The 18,405-nt window shown below is 42.3% G+C and overlaps 1 protein-coding gene across 28 annotated transcripts in view; it reads left to right on the top strand.

The window, feature by feature from the left end:
* Window positions 1-18,405, top strand: part of Pex5l (peroxisomal biogenesis factor 5-like) — a 213,573-nt gene that overhangs the window by 143,705 nt on the left and 51,463 nt on the right. For 15 of the 28 annotated variants that reach the window (XM_087617006.1, NM_001393825.2, NM_173152.4 and 12 more), the window contains 3 exon segments: window positions 7,574-7,768; window positions 8,861-8,984; window positions 10,161-10,257. In XM_087617006.1, coding sequence (XP_087473132.1) covers window positions 7,574-7,768; window positions 8,861-8,984; window positions 10,161-10,257 — 416 coding nt within the window. 28 annotated transcript variants of the gene reach the window in all.

The raw sequence follows: 18,405 nt of genomic DNA, 5'->3' as shown, positions 1-18,405 counted from the left end.
AAGTGGAGTGCATTTTACCTACAAACGCAAATATTTTTCCTCTGGGAATCTTGTTAAAGAAGTAGAAGGGTTGCGGTATTTATTTATTTGTAGGTGTGGGCATTTGCATATTGCAACATACCCAGAGGTCAGAGGACAGCTCCTGGAGATGGTTCCTTTCCACCAAATGGGTCCCAGGGATTGAACTCAGCTTCAGGATTGGCAGCAAACACCTTTAACTGCTGAGCCATCTCACAGCCCCTCCTCTAGACATTTTAAGTGGGGGGAGGGATAATATTTCCAACCAAGTGACACTGAGGGCGTAAACAATTCAGCATAAATTAATAAATGACTTTTGATATCCTAAGAAACTATACAGTTTTGTAGACTTTAAACATACTACTGTTCTCACTTAGGTTCTGGTACATACACTTCTGCATTTACCTCTCTGTATTTCAGAATCCACCATATTCTAAGGGGAGCTGCTATATCAGAGTGAGATTTTGCAAATTCAGCCTGATGGTCCAATTATTTTTGCAAATATTTTGTGAAACAAAAGTCCAACAAAATAAAAAAAAATGTGATCATCTTTCTGAGTAGCGTTAAATGGTTATTAAAATACCCTATAGACAGGGAATAGTGTAGAGCCATTTAAATGTGCCCCTTGTTCCCTGATTTCTCATGCAAATTATCTGAACATTCCCATGTGCACATACACTTCTGGAAGTAAACCTCCTCCACAGAATGCCCTCATCTCCTCAGCGCTTGGCACATATAGAAATGAGCATTCATCAACATGAGGAATGAGTGCTGCCAGCCACTAGCTAGATCTACAGTTCTCCGACATGCCTCCTTGCCATATCTACCTCATTGGGGCAACACTCATGTTCAAAGATTTGCACTTCAACTAATAAGAAAAGCATGGTGTTTGCGGACAGGAAACCACAGATTATAGTAAATGGACGGTGCCCATCAATATGACCTCTCCCTTTCTTCTTAAAGTGGTCCTACTTTTCCACAGTGGCCTCCACTGGCAGGCCACTTACATTTTCACTACGTTGAATCAAGTGAAGAAAATCAGACAGAGAAAAAAAGGTGATTTTTTTTTCAGACCACTAAAAAATTACTACAGAAAGAACTCACGGCAGATGATGGCAACAGAGGTGGAAGAGTAGATGATCTGAACGTCTGGGAGATGAAAACTCATGTGTGCTCATCCCAGCCCTGCATCTGGGGCGGGCTTCTACTCTCCCTCATCCCTCTGGGAACAATAGCTGAGCCTTGGTTTCCTTATCTAATAACAGTACGATCCTCTCTGTGGAAACTGCTTGAGAAGATGAATGAACCCATCCAGGGATGTGTTGACAGTAGCAAACTCTAGCCAGGGAGGTCATCCTGATTGATATCGGGGGGACATCTTCTTGACACCTCCCTCTTTATTGCTTAACATCACATCAGGTGATTGCTTCCTAAATCCAGCTGTCACTTGAGTGCTTGGGAACATTGAACAGTGCTCGCTGCTTTTGAAACAGGACATCGAATGAATTCGGACTATCAGATCTGATTAGTCCTAACCTCTGAAGCTGGGGCTCAACCCTGTAAAATTGTAGAATACCAGAAAATACAGAGCCTGTGTCTTTCAACTGCAGGCAATGCCACAAGGGTCAGGGTACCGAGGAAGCTCATTCTTGCCTTTCAATTCCCCCTGATGAAGAAACTAAGCCACTTAGAAGCAGCCCATCCCGAGGGCCTAGAAGTGGCTCAGTCAGAGAACACTGGCTGCATAACCATAAGGACCTGAGTTCAATCCCAGAGGTCATGTTAGAAAAAATAAAAAAATAGACAGGGAAGTATTCACTTATAATCCCAGTGCTGGGGAATGGGTACAGAAGGCTGAGGTTGGGAGGGGTTGCTGGCTTGCCACAACTGAGACAATAGATGACAAAGTAGTGAATCTCTAAATATCAAACCAAGGCGTTGACCAGACACATCCCTGCAGGTTCTTGGGAAGACATTGCTCCAGGACTCTCTACTCCTTTCTATTGGCCCTTTGTAACAAGAGTATGACTCTGCCTTTCACATGTATTTTGTTTGTGTGCTGATCATATTGTATCTGTCTGCCCACCTACCTATATCCAAATTTTCCTTTTACATGAGGATATCTGTCATCCTGGAACTGAGTCCAGGCCTCTTTCAGGACAGCACCTTTAGTCACATTTCCAATAAGGTCACCTTCTGAAGTGTGGATGCTTCTACCTAGGAACAAGGGGGTGGAACCCCATTCAATCCATAATGTAATATTCTGAATCTTTTCTGCCCTACAGTGATTTCCAATAATACTGTGCTGGACACATTGTTTTACAAGCTTAGAACTATATCTCAAGGCAAAAATCACTATAGTTTTTAATCCCTAACGAGTGTAGTTCTTACAAAAATCAATACAGAGTAAACGATGTAAAAAATATTTTTCCATTGTGATGATTTTTTCTAACAAATTTTAAAAGAATATATTTTTATTGCTTAATAAGAGAAAATAATTATATATCTATGACTGATTTTTTTGTGTGTGTACTATGATAGGAATTGAACCCAGGGTCTCCTAAATGCTAAGTATTCCCGGCCTTTTTCTCTTTTTCACTAAATTATCCAGGCTGGCCTTGAACTCACTCTGTATCCTAGGAAAACTGTGATTCCCCTGTTTCCCAAGTAGCTGAAATTACAGACTACTGCACCAGACCAAGCAAAACCCTTGATTTTAAACAAGCACATACATCGATATTATAATGCAGGCTGATAATAAGGCATGTCCTGAAAGTCATTGAACAGCAGATACTTTAAATGACTGTATTGTCATACCTGTAGTGTGACAAATTTTGCAGTATCTTGTATAGTTTAACAACTCTGGCATATGTTAAAGCACAGGACAGACGCTTTGTCAGAAATCAAGAAGAAAAGGAGGTCCTTGCTATGATTTATGAAGTCATATAACAGCAGGACATTGAGTCATTAAACCAATAGTTACTTTGGAAGGAACACTTTTCATAGTTTATAATTTTTTTATCCCACCTGGAGTTAATATATCTATGTTTGTGGCTTCTATACATAAACTGCATAATAAAATATCTCAACTATAATATTAGTTAAGATCAGGTTTTAGGGTGCGTTTTTATGAAACTCACCAGGCTAATGACAAGTCTCAGGAAAGCTTAGAAATCTGGGAAGCAAGGACTGGAAGAATGGCTCAATGGTTAGAGCATTTGCCAGACAAGCTAGCGTGAAAGCCAGAGTCCAGGTCCCTCAGGCGTTGGCCTGTGACCCAGCTTCTGGAGACAGGGTCTCCAGAACAGGCTAGAAAGGCCCGCTGTGCTGACAACTCTGGGTTTCACAGGTCCTTCCTCAATAAATAAGGAGAAAGAGCAATTGGAGGTTATTCCTGGTATTAACCTAGGATGGCCACGTACACCCACACATGCAGAACATGCATAGGCAGCACATACACTCGTGCATATATGCATATACAACATATACAGATACATATGGAAATGGAAAAAGAAAGAGCTGAGGAATAAAAACAATGACATATTACAATAAAGAAGAAAAGGTTGACTTAATTCTTTAAATAGAATTCATCTATTTGGTAGACATGTTTGAAACTTCCTATGATTACCTAAGTCACGCTTCATCACAGTGTTAATAACATTATGTCTTCCACCAACTTATCGAAATAAGAATTTCCTGTTTCTCTTGGCCATCTCACTATGTGGCCCTGGTTGGCCTGTTGCTCAGAGATCTGCCTCCTCCTGTGCCCTTAGTGCTAGGATTAAAGTCAGGTGCCACAATACTGACCTCAAACAGTACTTTCTTCTAGGTGCTCTTCTGTTCTGTTTGAGTAGCCCCTTCTATACATTTTCCAAACATTCGCAGTGGCCTGGGAGAGCCCTCTGGTCTCAAAGACGATCTATTTCAGCTGTCCTTGAGATACTTGGATATGGCCATTTTCACGTGTGTTGCCTGCCATCGTCAGGAAATGTTAGCCAGTGGAATTTGGTTATCCAAAAGAGACAGTTTCTGAGACTACTAACATGCCTCAAACCTTGCAACTGCCAAAGAACCAGGAGTTTAAGGGGCAAGGAGAGCTACCATAGTATGAGTCTGCTACCTCCAGGCTCAGTCAAATTTTAGATAGGTTTTAAATGGAACGCCTGTGTCTGGGGCTCAGTGGGGACACTCACTGTATTAGCTTCTTATTGCTGCTGAAACAGGGCACCCAAGTAGTGTGGGAAAGAGCACGCCTCTGTATTTTACATTTCTGGAAGTCAGAGCCATTAGGGACGACTGCTCTTGGATCACAGATGTGTGTTGCTTTGCTTGCTCCCACTTCAGAGGATGCCAGCAACTGTGGACTTACACTTCCCTCTTCTGTCACCAAGAGCAGCTTGCATCTCAGATTCATCTTCATAGTCCCCTCTCACACTCTGATCCTCCTAGATTCTCCCCGTGAGCACACTTAGACAATGGGACCTACAATCTGTGACCTGTACATGGTGACTGACAGGGGCCAGGGTAGAAAAGGCTGCAAATGCAAATGTAAAACTGAAGTGCTTGGGAGGTATTTCCTTGGTCCTGCCCTCCATGTATATATACATGCATACTCTGATTCATACACACACGCGCACACACGCGCACACACACACACGTATGCATGCTCTGACTTACATGTGTATGTACATGCATATTCTGAATCATGTATATACACATGCACACTCTGACTCGTTTGCATGTAAATGCACAGTCTGACTCACGTATATATGCACATGCATACTCTGACTCACATGTGTATACATATGCATCCTCATGAACTCTTGAAAGCAAAAGATTGCTGTACTCTTACCTTGGACACAAAAGTTCTAGGACCCAAACCTCCACGTGTTTAGGAGAGTTTTGTAAACTGGATCAAGGCAGTCGGTGAAGCAGCAACTCTTCTGTGCTCAGACATGCCTCGTTTGAAGCGCTTGAGCAGCTATAAGCCCTCTTCTTAAGCCTTGGCTACTGCACACTTCACACAACAATGCACTGTCTCCTCCAGAAGCCTAAGGCTGCCCCAACCATCTCTGCTTTCAAAGTTACCCTCCTAGGGGACTCTCAGCCTCAAAGCCGTTCAACCTCTAAGACGCTGCTACCATTAAATGGGCAGTTAGTGGGGCCTTTGTGCATGCCTGGCTCCAACTTCACATCTACACAGAAAACAACAAAGCCACCAAGAACAAACACAGAAAGGGTCCACGGTGCTTCAGAGTGGACCATATTGAATGGCTGGCTTGAATTTTCAGTTCACACGTTCAGAAACAGATAGAGATTAAATCAAACCCCTGGCTACTATTCTGTAGCAAAAGTACTTTCAAAGCACAAGTTTATGATTCCTAGAAAATTTACTTCTAAGAGAAGTTTAGGGGCAAGAGGCTAATTCTTCATTGTTTGTACAATAGGTAAAAAGGATATTCCTTCCATCATAAAGAAGTCTTACCGAGCCTAGACTCCAATAGTGTCTAGAAATTTCATTTAATCACTCAGTGGATAGGAAGTGTGTGCAGCCCTGTCTTGGCTGCCTGCTGTGCTTAAATTCAGCTTAGCATGCTACTGACTCAGTTCTGGAAGCTTCTTCCGCCCACTTTGTTCTGACTCACAAGCACTGCTCTCTCCAAGCAGCTCATTGTTAGAAATTGGCTCCCATCTTCTCAAAAAAAAAAAAAAACACTGCTACAGTGAGCTGACACCTTGGGACCATTTTGTGATAAGTTTACTTCATAGAATCCTCTGTGGAGACAAAACCTTTGTCACTTCTTGCTTTATCCACAGGAACATTTCTTCTTTCTCACTGTGTGTAGATTTGACTGTGGCTTGAAACAGAACACAAAAAAGAAAACTGGCAAAGACTAAATAAAAAAGAGGAAATTGGAGAATTGTTGCAATTTGGTCCCTCAAAAATGTGTTTGTGTGTGCGCATGCCCATGTATATGCACACAAGCTCACAAGCGCAAGCATGGACATGCATGTGCATACACTCATGCATGCACACGTATTACTGGAAATGAACCAAGCTGGGCTTGTGAATGCTATTCAAACTGTCCCACTATACTACACTACCCTTTCCCCGGACTGGAATAGCATTTACAGAGTGAATAGTTAGTGTAAGCCTGGTACTTTGTGTCCATTGGATCATTCAATCTTCATCCCACACTTATAAGACTATTGATTCTCCATTTTCAGATTTGGCAACTGGAGCTCAGGTTGCCCAGAAAATTTAACTCAAGACACATTAGAAGTATGATGGTTAGGAACTCATTTTAGTCACACACCAGAGAATCACCTGGGGATGGCTAACTCGTGGACATATACAGGCAGACTGTACATGACTAAGGAACCTCCCCTTGTGAACTCAGTGGAGCTCTGCCAAGGGGGCACCCAAGTAGAAAGCAGATGGAATGAGGTTGAGCTATCAATCACACCCAATCTCCATCCAGAGGACAAGCTGAAAAGTCATGATATTTGTAATTGGGGAAAGTGCTCTAGTGGTTGCTGTAGACTGTGTGGTCAGCACATGAGCTCCACTACCCACTCTTGCCTTTCCCAAACTAAGGGAAGTCTCTTTTGAAGCCACCAGGCCAATTACACACTCAGTTTCTCCAGCCCAAGGTGAGAAAGAGCTGACTCTTCTCTTGGCTTTCTGGTTCTCAGGGAGAGCTTGTCAAATATGAGTTTCTTGTACTGGGAAAAGAACAAGTCACAAAGAACTGGAGAGATGGCTCAGTCATTAAAGGCTAGGCTCACAACCAAAAATATAAGAACAGGTCACAAAGCTGGCCTTATTAATTCTGACTTGCCTGAGCATACATAAGAACATACTCTTATCTCTGCCTTCATTAGAGTATTTAGTACAAAGAAATCAACCCACTAGGAAGCACAGGTATAGCCCTTTTATAGCTGGTTGTCTGGAATTACAATTGGCATATTAAATGTCAAGGCATTAGCCTGCATTCCTGTCCATCACACGCATTATAAAACCCCTCTCCAGTGAGAACCAAATGCATTTCTGATCCTAATCTGTCCTGTCAACATAGGGGCTACATGTGACCAACTGACACACTTACTTTGAAAAAAAATACGGGGGCTAGAGACACCTCAGTCGGTGAAGTGGTTGTCTTGTAAGGACAAGGCTCTGGGTTTCATCCCCCAGAAACCATGTTTAAAGAGAGAAAAGTAGAAGAGTAGACATGGTGGTGTGATCCTAGCCCTGGGAAAGCAGAGATAGGCACATCTTTGGGGCTCAAAGACCAGGCAGACTAATCTACTTGTCCAGTTCCAGGACAGTGGGGACTTCATCTCAATTAGACAGTGACTAAGCACAACACCTAAGGTGGTCCTCTAACATCCACACCCAGGATATTTCCACACATACATCCTGGATCATACACACACACACACACACACACACACACACACACACACACACACACACACACACACACACCAAACAAATAGGTAATGATAACTATGGTAAGTAAATGGCTTCTCTTGCCTTCTTCTATTCCCACAGTGTTGACCACTGGCTTGGATCTCCTTGACCTGAGTGAACCCGTCTCTCAAACCCAAACCAAAGCCAAGAAATCAGAGTCCTCATCGAAGAGTTCATCCCTCAAGAAGAAAGCTGATGGCTCTGACCTCATCAGTGCAGATGCTGAGCAGAGAGCACAGGCTCTCCGAGGGCCAGAGACATCATCCTTAGATTTAGGTAAGGCAAAGGTTTGCAGTAGCTATGGCTTAATTTGTCTGGTTGGTGCTGATATGACAGTCAAGTTACAGATGACCTTAAAACCGTGAACATATGAGCAGGAAAGATAAAGCTCTTTCAGAAAGCTTGGAAGAGTATAGCATTTTTTGTGCTTAGATGAGTAGCCATGAGAGCTCGGCTTCATGAAACCTAGTGTTGCTTCAATCACTTATGTGTTCTCCCCAGTGGACTGAGCATGTAGTGGGTGCCAGGCATCTCTCTAGGCCCGGGAGCTAAAATTAAAGGAAAGTGTACATATAACTTTCTAGGAATTCTCAGTTTAGCCCAACTGAGAAGCAAGGGAGACACATAAGAGCATCATAGGACTTGGGGACATTGGGACAAACCATTCTTAAGATAATGTCAAGATGGTGATGACAGCTATAAATACTCTTCACTGTCAGCTTGTAATATCCAGGAACAGCCCAGCACCATATACGTGTTTGACCTCATCATTACAACTCCAACATACATGAAAACCAAGTTTTAAAATTTAACTTGTCCAAAATCTCAGAGCTAGTAACAGAGTGAGCTGGAAATGTGGACCTGATCCTCGTTAACTTCAGAGCTCAAACTCAAACTTTCATCTACACACTCCACATCCCCCTAAGAAAGGACAGTTTGCTGCTTAGTTCATGCAACCAGGCAAATCAAGCAAGTGTGTGTGTGTGGTGTGTGTGTGTGTGTGTGTGTGTGTGTGTGTGTGTGTGTGTGCTCATAAGCCTATGTATGCAGGTGCACGTATGCACATGTGTGTACATGGGCATCTATGTATCAGGTAAATGCATATAGATTCATAAAACTAGGTCCTGAAAATAATTTTACTTGATTGCTTCAACCGTAAAAGTAATCCAACTTCTCTTAATATGTCTTGTTTTTATTTAGCTGCATGCATTTTATTTCATTCTCATGTGCCCTTAAGAAGGTAAATCTTAGCCCTGGGTCTTGCACACAAGCACTGAGTATTGTTTACCTGGAATCTCGATCTTAATCAATCTCTTTTTTCTTTGCTTGGTCCTGGGCTTTCTCCTCCACTTTCTTCTTCCCTAGTAGATATTCAAACACAACTGGAAAAATGGGATGATGTCAAGTTTCATGGTGACCGAACAAGCAAGGGGCACCTCATGGCAGAGAGGAAGTCATGCTCTTCCAGAGCCGGATCCAAAGAGCTTCTGTGGTAAGATGTCCTGACACCAGTGAAGAGCACCTTACACTGGCTATATGGGTGTCCTTGTCATGTCTGGAAATAACCAGTGAGCTCAGTTAATCCAGATACCTAAGGAATCTGGATTAAAATAGATATCTAGATTAAAATAGAATAATAATCTTCTATATGCTGTCACTTCCACAAATCACTTTGGCAAATTGTAAAGAAAAAGAAAAAGAAAATTTAGTCATAGAGGATTGGATGAAGAGGTCCTGATTTGATAATATTAATAATTACGTAACTAAGCGATTAATAAACAAAATGTGGAGGGGGATATCTAATGGATCTTTGCAACAGTGGTAGTCATGTTGTTGTTGGTTGCACGACTTTCCCGCTCTCTCAACAATCCACTGCCATTCACTGTAGTAATTATAGATGAATCATGGACACTCAGGAAAGAATGTGTTTTACCAGGTGTATTAGTTGCTTTCCTGTTGCTATGCTGATAAGACACAATGAACCAAAGCAATTTGGGAAGGAAAGGGTTTAGTTCACATTAGAATTCTCAGGTCACAATGTAGGACTGAGCCCAGAGCACTGCTTATTGGCTTGCTCTCCTGCCTTGTCTCAGCTAGCTTTCCTGTACAATCGAGGACCACCTTCCTATAGGTCGCAATGCTCACAGTGGGCTGCACCCTCCCCCATTAAAGGAGAAAAATGTCCTCCATACAGGCCCACAGGCTAATCTGATGTGGAAAATTACTGAAGATTCCCTTTCCCCAAATGACTCTAATTTGTGTCAAATTAAGAAAAAGTAACCAGAATGCCATGTTTTTAAAGATTTGAATAGGGTGGTTTCCTGCTTCTCTCTCCTTTGCCCTCATATAAATCCCCATATTGGAACAATCCAGACCCACAGAGATCTACCTTACAAACTGACTGATTCCAACAAGAACAGAACACTATTTTTTCAAAATATAAAATTTCCTATAAAAGAAAAAAAAGTATCTCATTCATTTCCTCTTTGTCCATAAGTCAACTAAATTTAAAAGAGAAGTTATAGCTATCAGCTTGTTCAGATTCTGCAAGTGGCAGTTATGGAGGACACTTACAGAAGTTTATCTCTGGCGAGGGCCTGATTCCTGGCTGGGCTCCTGGCTGGACTTGTTCTTGCTGTACATGAGTGTCCTCACTGTCTCCTTGCAGGTCCTCAGAACATAGATCTCAGCCAGAGCTGAGTACCGGGAAAAGTGCCCTCAACTCCGAGTCGGCTTCTGAGTTGGAACTTGTGGCTCCAGCACAGGTAATAAAAGTGAATCTCAGGAAACCCATCTGCTCTGGCAGAAACTGCACCGTAAATATTTTATTTGAAATTTGCACAGAAAGTTTGAAGTGTTTTTTCCCAAACTTTGCATTGCAAAGTGTGTTCTCACCCCGTAGCTGTCTCGGTGCTTAGAATAACTGATTGTATACACTTCCATGTATTTGGCTGGGAAACGTGTTAATGAATTCACTGTGTGCTTAGCACATTTCCCCTATGCTACCATTGACTGTCCCATTTATTTGGCAATACAAAAATCTGTTCTAGTCCAGTATTAGCTCTACGTATGTAAAAGAACACAAAGAAGAGGAAACAACCTGCTGGGTGTTCATTCACATCTTTGCCCTGTGGAGTAAGAGAATATACCCAGGATTCTGCCACATTAAAATAAATTGTCTGCTAAGGATTACACTATTCCAGCACCAGCAGTAATGGCAGCCATGAGAGCTACCCCCAACTCCGAGAGTGCCCAGGAGAGAGAGCCATAGAGACTTACTGGTTGCTTTTCCTGTGTTATACCTAAATACTCAGTGATCCTGTGCATCGTACAAATTTTTAATCCCAGTCCAGGGTTTCTACCCCACCTTTCACCATTTAGTTCCTAGATAAAAGACACTCAACTTGTATTATTTACAATAAACCCTAACCAGCCTAAGAGCTGGTCAGATATCTACTCTCTTTGCTATTAGAATTTACTTTCCTATAGATCACCCCAAGTTATTACTTACTCTGTTTCATCTGGACTGCTCTTAACTCCAATTGTCCAGCCCTCAGGAACATGTTTTCTTGACTCTTCTAACCCTCCTAACTCTTCTTCCTGTTCACTTTCTTCCCTTCTCATGGGGATCCTCCTACTACCCCGAAGCCCTGGAACCCTAAACCTAACCTATATCTAGCTTCCCAGCTATTGGCTCTCGGCATCTTTATTCACCAATCAAAAATAACTTGGGGGCATGGTCACACAGTATTACTTGGGTCTACATGCAGACTCTCTCTTTTCAGGGCAACCAGGTCTTGGGGACGTGCCCTTAGCATTACAATACACAGCAAAAGGTCAAACCTCAACGGCTGTGCATTACTGTAATCTTCATTATAAAGATACTTCTCACAGGAGCCCCTGAGTCTCAGTAAACTCAGCCATGGCTTGCTGGGGTACCCTAGCAGAAAGAAGTAGGATGTGAATTCTGTCTGTGCACACGCTTGGCACTGAGTTCCTCAGCAGGCTTCACTATCACTGTTTACTCCTCCCCTGGTTCTGAAATGGCAATCTCTAATTTTCTATCCCTGGGACATGTTTTAAGGCCTTGCCCTTCAACCCCAAATGTGTGCACATTCCTGCCTTCTATGATCCAACTGCACTGAGACTAAATATGGGGGGAAATGCGCAAAAGAAATGGTCTAGAATTTGCCACGGCATGTGTTGTGAGCCCCAGGGGATGTAAAGATCTGACGTGAGATAGGGCAATGATTGGGGCTGACCACTGGCCCAGCAGGAAGAACACACACTGTTCTTGCAGAGGACCTAAGTTTGGTTCTAGCACCCATGTTGGTTCTAGCTCACGACAGTCTGTAAGAGGGATTCAACTCCCTCTTCTGGCCCCATAGGCTCCCCTCAGTGTACTGGTATTATTGTTGGTTTTGAGAGTTTCTAATATAAACTTGAGCTGTCTGGTCTCAACAAAAGGCAGAACAAGGCAAGCTCCTCCATGACTCCATTATCCAGATAGGGAATCAGCGAAATGGAAAGATGTTTGTGGACCCACAACTAGAAAAGGGCAGAGAGAAGGACCCAGAGAGCCAATGATGATTGGGCTCTTGGAACTTCCTAAGCCACTAGCAGTCCCCCTACACATTCATCACCCTCAGGAGAAAGGGCATGGCTGTTCCCAGACCACAGCTGGACACCCAGTCCACTCACTTTCTAAACACATTGCCTCACTGTAATGAATTGCAAATGTAGCATGAAAAATGAATTGTTGGTGCTCACTTTAAAGGTATCCTCTTAAGAGAAAAAAAATGGCAGCAGCCATTAGAAAAACGGTGTCTGTAAGAGCATGAGCGAGCTCTACTCAGCTCAAGGAATTGGTGCTCTTTCATCCACTGCCATCTCTGGAACAGTGAGGCACAGGGAGAAAGCATTTATTTGTTTTGAAGCAGGGAGAGAGACTTGGCACAGGTGGACCATTCTACAACAAGCTGGGCCAGAAGAACAGCTGGGGCCCCCGGTTGCCATAGAAACCCACAATGCATTTATCTTATTATCCCAATGACTACCAGTCTCCTGCTGGTCTGTTAATTCCATCCCACCCCACTGTCCTGCTTACCCTATGCAAACACAATACACTTGGAAAATTGTGTTTGAGCTTCCAAAATACCCTTTTCAATTCACCGTGAGAGTTCTCTGCCCAGGTGAATCTCATTAGAGTTCTCTGAGAAGCTGAACCATCTGTAAGGGGTTACCTCTTCTAGTACTTTTTGAAACATTGTGTGTGTGTGTGTGTGTGTGTGTGTGTGTGTGTGTGTGTGTGTGTGTGTGTGTGTACTTATCAAGACTCGCCTTTAAAATCTCATACTCTTCTAGTCTTCATTCCAATCCATAGCTGAGTAAGAAAATGTTCATGAAAATGTTCAGGCTTAATGTTGTACCTGAAACACAGAGTCTTTGAAACAAAGTAGGAAGAAAACAGACAGGTGTGCAATGAAAGCAAGAAGAGAGTGCTGGAGAGATGGCTCATAGGAACACTTGTTTTGTCAGCATGAGAACCCGAGTTCCATGTAAAATAATGGGCGTGATGGTGCACGCTTAGCAATCCTTGCACAGAGGAGGTGGACACAGGAGAATCCCTAATGCTCCCTGGTTGGTCAGCCTTGCCTAATTGACAAGTAGCAGGTCAAATGAGAGACCTTGTCTCAATGAGCAAGGTGCAAGGGGCATGAGGAGTGAGAGTTGACAATGACCTCTAGCCTGCAGGTGCACATGCACATACTTGCCCTCGAGCACACACAGAAAGATGTGTGTACTGTTAGACACACTACTCATTACTGCAAGGCCTCTTCATGTAGATATGGTAGAATGAATGTAGAACAAAATTTCACCTGAAGACTAGTTCACACATCATTCAGACAAGCCATTCTGACTCACCAGAGCCTGCCCCACACTCACTCAGATGGCTCATAGGGAATCAGGAAAATGGTTTCCTCTCCCTCAAGCACATATAAACTACCCCAGGCAGTGACTCAAAAGGTAGGGGGCTATTTACAAACCTCATTTAAAAATCGTATTTCAGACTCACAAAGAAAATGGGAAAAGATAATATGAAAACTTATATTTTCTTATTTTCTTTTCAAAATGAGAAGAGAAAGTATGTTATAATCTCAAATGGTGCATTGAACACAAAACTCAGAGAAAAGAGGGGATTATAGTGAGTTATGTGATTTCTGTGTACTTAAAGACAAGGGTTCTTGACACTTAACCCAAACTATATAATTGTCATTCCACAAGCTGGAATGTATGAACTGTGTAAAGAGATGATACAATCTGGGAAAAAAATACTTAAAAAAATTTTTGAAGAGTTGAAGAAAACGCAAAAGAAAAGGCTGCAAAATTCAGTTTTCCCATCTGGGTAATGCATCACTGGCTGAGGCAAATGGAGAGAATACAGCTTCTTCAGCAGACGTAATCCAAGCATCTCCTTCCAAGTTTGCACCCTGGAAGCTCCAAGACCAAGACAGGCTCAGATTCTCCAATGTGAGTAGGTACTGCAGACGCAGGCCACAGTTATGCAACTCACAGGTGACTCACTCTGCAGAGCTCAGCTTTCCCATGATTCATCATTTCCCTTCAGTGTTTTTCATGCCCTGTGTGAGATGCCCACTGTAACCTTAGCTTTTTATATTATCTCCACTTCACTTTAAAAAATATAAATAAATAAATAAATAAATAAATAAATAAATAAATAAAAGCTGTTTCTCCTAAGAGTTGCACATCTAACTCCATCAAAATCCATTAAAATCTGTGTATCAGCCATCCTGTGTGGCTTACCTGAGAGAACTCATAAGCCATTGTTCCTCTTATTATTGCAAAGCCCAACTATTATTTAATTCTGTTGAATGAACATGAATTGAGCAATGTTCAAGAATGTCTGTTACTTTCTTATAGAAACTTCATAAAACAATCAGAATTTTTATACAACTTATTCTGTATACAATTCACTCTCTTCCCGAATTTACCATAGATCCTCACTTTTAGAAAAAATGGTTGACTTCCATGTCACTTCATTAATGTGCTTGGGAATCTACTGTCCTTACAGATGTGAGGCAGTAAACAAAACACACAGGTTAGGCTACAAGATACATTTAGGGGAATCCCAGTCGGCATACCACAGAGATCCTGCACACCTATCTTATTGAAGGACCACTCACTCCAACCAAGTCACAGAATCACCTGGTTATCCGGCAACAGACAAATAAGGGACATGTGATATGTAACCCACTAAGAAACGTGATAATCTCTCATCTGCAGGAAAATCGGAAGAACTGGAGTCATCATGTTAAGTGCAATAAGCCAGACTCAGAAAGACACTCAATTTTCTTCTCTCGTGTACAGAATCTAGACTTGATGATAGAGGTTTGAAGGAAGTAGGGGAACTCTTTGAGAAGAGAATGGAGGGTGGTGGTGTGTAGGAGGTGAAAACAGGATCAAGAAGTTGGGGAGTAAACAAAACCAAATGATCTAGGCACTGGAGAGATGGTCTGCAGGGGCAAGTGTCACTCTTGAAGAGGATTGAAGCTTGGTTTCCAGGACCCATGTTGAGAAGATCATAACCACCTGTAACTCCAGCTGTAAGCCCCTCTGAGCACCATAAGCACCTGGACTCACACACACACACACACACACACACACACACACACACAAATACACAGTCTACTTATAACTAAAATAGATGTTTTTAAAATGTACACAACACACACCTGTAAATGAGAACGTTATGATGAAGCCCACTCATGAATATACACTGATAAAATCGTGTACTCAAAGAAGTATTAGGCCCCTATATCTCAGGAAAACAATCCAACCCAATGCTCTGTGAATACTTGTCATTCTGCCTATCCGGATTGTATCTAATCTTGTTCCTCGTCATGTCACAAACAACGATCTGTCAATGGGGTGGGAAGGAAGCAAAGACGGGAGAGAAGGACAAGGAAGTGAAGGGCTGAAACATAAGAAATCAGCACATAAGAAACTCTCAGCAGGTCCTTGTCACATGAATAAAAAAGAGACCCTAACAAGGCAAAACACAGATTTAGCAGCAAAGTAGGATCTTAGGAACAATTAAAACCAAACCATGCATACTTTCTTTCTGGGTCATTTTTAAGTGGTTTCAGTCGTAGTTTTTCAGTGTGTCTGACAATGTGCTGGCCATCCCTTTTCAAAATCAGTCTTTTCCTGATGAAGGATTTCATAACAGAATGGAGACAGTGGCCATGTGCTACCACACTCTAAGGAAAGGAATTTTCCCTTGCACAAGAGGGGTAGCTTTTGTGTGTGCACCCCACATGACAAATGTCTCTTAGCTAAGAATAAAAAAAAATCCTTGGTCATTTCGGTGAGACTTGTATTTAAACAGTCTGAGAGTCCAAGCTGTCTGCAGCAACTGCCACACAAATGTGCAGTAAACACAGAGCATTTAATGAAAGCACTAACCAAGGGGTAACAGAAGCCAGGTTTGGCAAAACACTTGCTATGTGGTATGTATTTGTATTTTTGTGAATAATACTACACAATAATTCTTACAGGGACTCTGTGAGTTAATATAGGCTCTGCAAAGGACAGTCTAGAAATTCAATATCTTGTTCAAGGTGCCAGGGTGGCCTTAAACAACCTGACTTCAGAGACTGCCTGAACAGTCAGGTCACAGAGCACCCAAGGTCGAGCAGTCATTGTATTGTTCTTTCTCTAAAGTGAGCACACTTACTTTCTGTCTTTATTTTAACTGCTTTCTAATTTTGTTTCTGCTGCTGTGATAAGTACCCCACTACAAGCAAGTTCATGAAGAAAGAGATTCATTTGAGTTACAATTCCCAGTTTTGGTCTATCCTTGTGGAAAGTCAGAACAGGAACGAGGTACAGCTAGTCACATCCGATCCACAGACCAGATCAGAAGGGATGGAATGAATGCATCTTTACCTGCAGGCTTACAGACAGCTAGTTTTCTCCTCTCATGCTGTTCTGGGACCCCTACTGAGACAATAAATGCTGCTGCTGTAATTGGCTGGGTCTTTCTTTATCATTTAACATAACCAAAATAAACCCCCCAGAGACAAGCCAACAGGCCACCCTGATATAGATAATTCCTCAGTAAGACTCTCCTTCCAAAGTGTCCTGGTTGGAATATATTTTTCAACTTGACATAAGCTAGAATTATCTGTGAAACCTCAGTTGAAGAAATGCTCGATCATATTTGCTTATAGGCAAATCTGTAGGGCAATTTCTTTGTTATTGATTACCATGGGAGTTACCCTTGGGAAGCACCATGATTAGCTGTGCCACCCTTGGGAAGGTGGTTTTTAACTTGTGTGAGACAGCAAGCTGAGTGAACATGGGAGAACAAGACAGTAAGCAGCTTTCCTCCTTGGCTTCTGCTTCCACATCTCTGCTTTGAGTTCCTGACCTGACTTCCATCAATGAGAGGAGTGGGACCCGAGGGTTTTAGTATGAAATAGACTCCTTCCTCCTCAAGTTATTTTTGGTCATAGTATTTTATAACACAGAAAGGGAAGAGTAATTAAGACAACAGCTGAGTCTAAGTTGTGTCGAGATGACAGTAAACGCCATGCATACTTAGTACACGCTATGAACTTGAGACTTATCCCCGTATGCATAATACACGTGCGGATTCTGGATCTCCCTTTGAGGCGCTGAGCCAGTATGTCAACAGTGCCTGAGGATTTGGGGAGAGGCAGAGGTGAATCAGAGACCCTGGGGTAGGGGCTGTCACATGAATTTTAAAAGACCTTGTGGGTATTTCAGGGCTCACTCATGTTTGAGGATGACTATTATACCAGCTACGAAGTTAAGATGGCTGCCAGTCAAACTGACAGGTGTAATTGTCCTGTTTACCGGGCTTCATATCAAAGTGCCAAACAATGTCAACAATCCACAAGCATGGCTATATTTTTCCAAGTCTCAGTTTTTTTCCTCTGATAAAATTAGTTATGTTTAGTGCCTAGGTTTCAAGGGTGCCTGATTTATCACTCCATGTGCTCTGTTCTGTCCCCCTTTTCAAATTTTATGTGCATGAGAATTTTGCCTACATGTATGTATGTGGGTCACCTGTCTACCTAGTACCAAGGAAAGTCAGAAGAGGGTGTCAGATGCCTGGAACTGGAGTTACAAGGCATTGTGAGCCATCAGATGTGTGCTGGGAATGGATCACAGGCCTTCAGAAAGAACAAGTTCCGCATAACCACTGAGCCATCTCTCAGGCCTCTATGCTCAGTTCTTAAGTAGCACGTTTCAGCACGGCACTAAAAGCATGGAAAAGTATCAAAACTTTCTATTGCATGTCAACTGCTATTTATACTCCGTAACATTTAACTTATGCTTCCTTGAGCCAAAAACATTAAAAATGGTAAGTTAGATAACACTTATCTTAGTAATAACCTACAGCCTTTCAAATGGTGTGAGAAATAGAGTATCCCTAAATAGTAATTGTACCATCAGAATAAAATGTCATTTGCACAGTAAGACTCTATCTGTGCTTGCTGTGTTAAGTGGCAAAGAGGAGCTGCCCTGTAAGCCTGGAATCCTGATATGCAATGCCCTTTGCAGCTCGTGATTCATATCGCAGCTGGGTCCTGAAACATTAATGAAGAGAGAGGCCGGGGATGCTAATAGAATCCGGTTAGGTCAAGCTTCCCAGCAAAATGGGTTCTGTTTCACCAGTGCAAAGTGCTTGCTGATAAAACACTGTCTCAGACAACAGTCTTAGTGCTTCCTTTGTTACTAAAGCCACTTCTGGGCCATTCCAGCATATAATGTACCCTTGGACCAAATATTAAATGTATCCCTTTATCACGATGTCTTACTTGACAAGCAAAAGTTTATGTTTGTCACACATAATATAGTGT

Source organism: Rattus norvegicus, chromosome 2, assembly GCF_021556685.1.
Source record: "Rattus norvegicus strain SHRSP/BbbUtx chromosome 2, alternate assembly SHRSP_T2T, whole genome shotgun sequence".
Taxonomy (NCBI): Eukaryota; Metazoa; Chordata; class Mammalia; order Rodentia; family Muridae; genus Rattus; species Rattus norvegicus.
The sequence above is the reverse complement of the archived record's forward strand: the minus strand, read 5'-3'. Positions and strand labels throughout refer to the sequence as shown.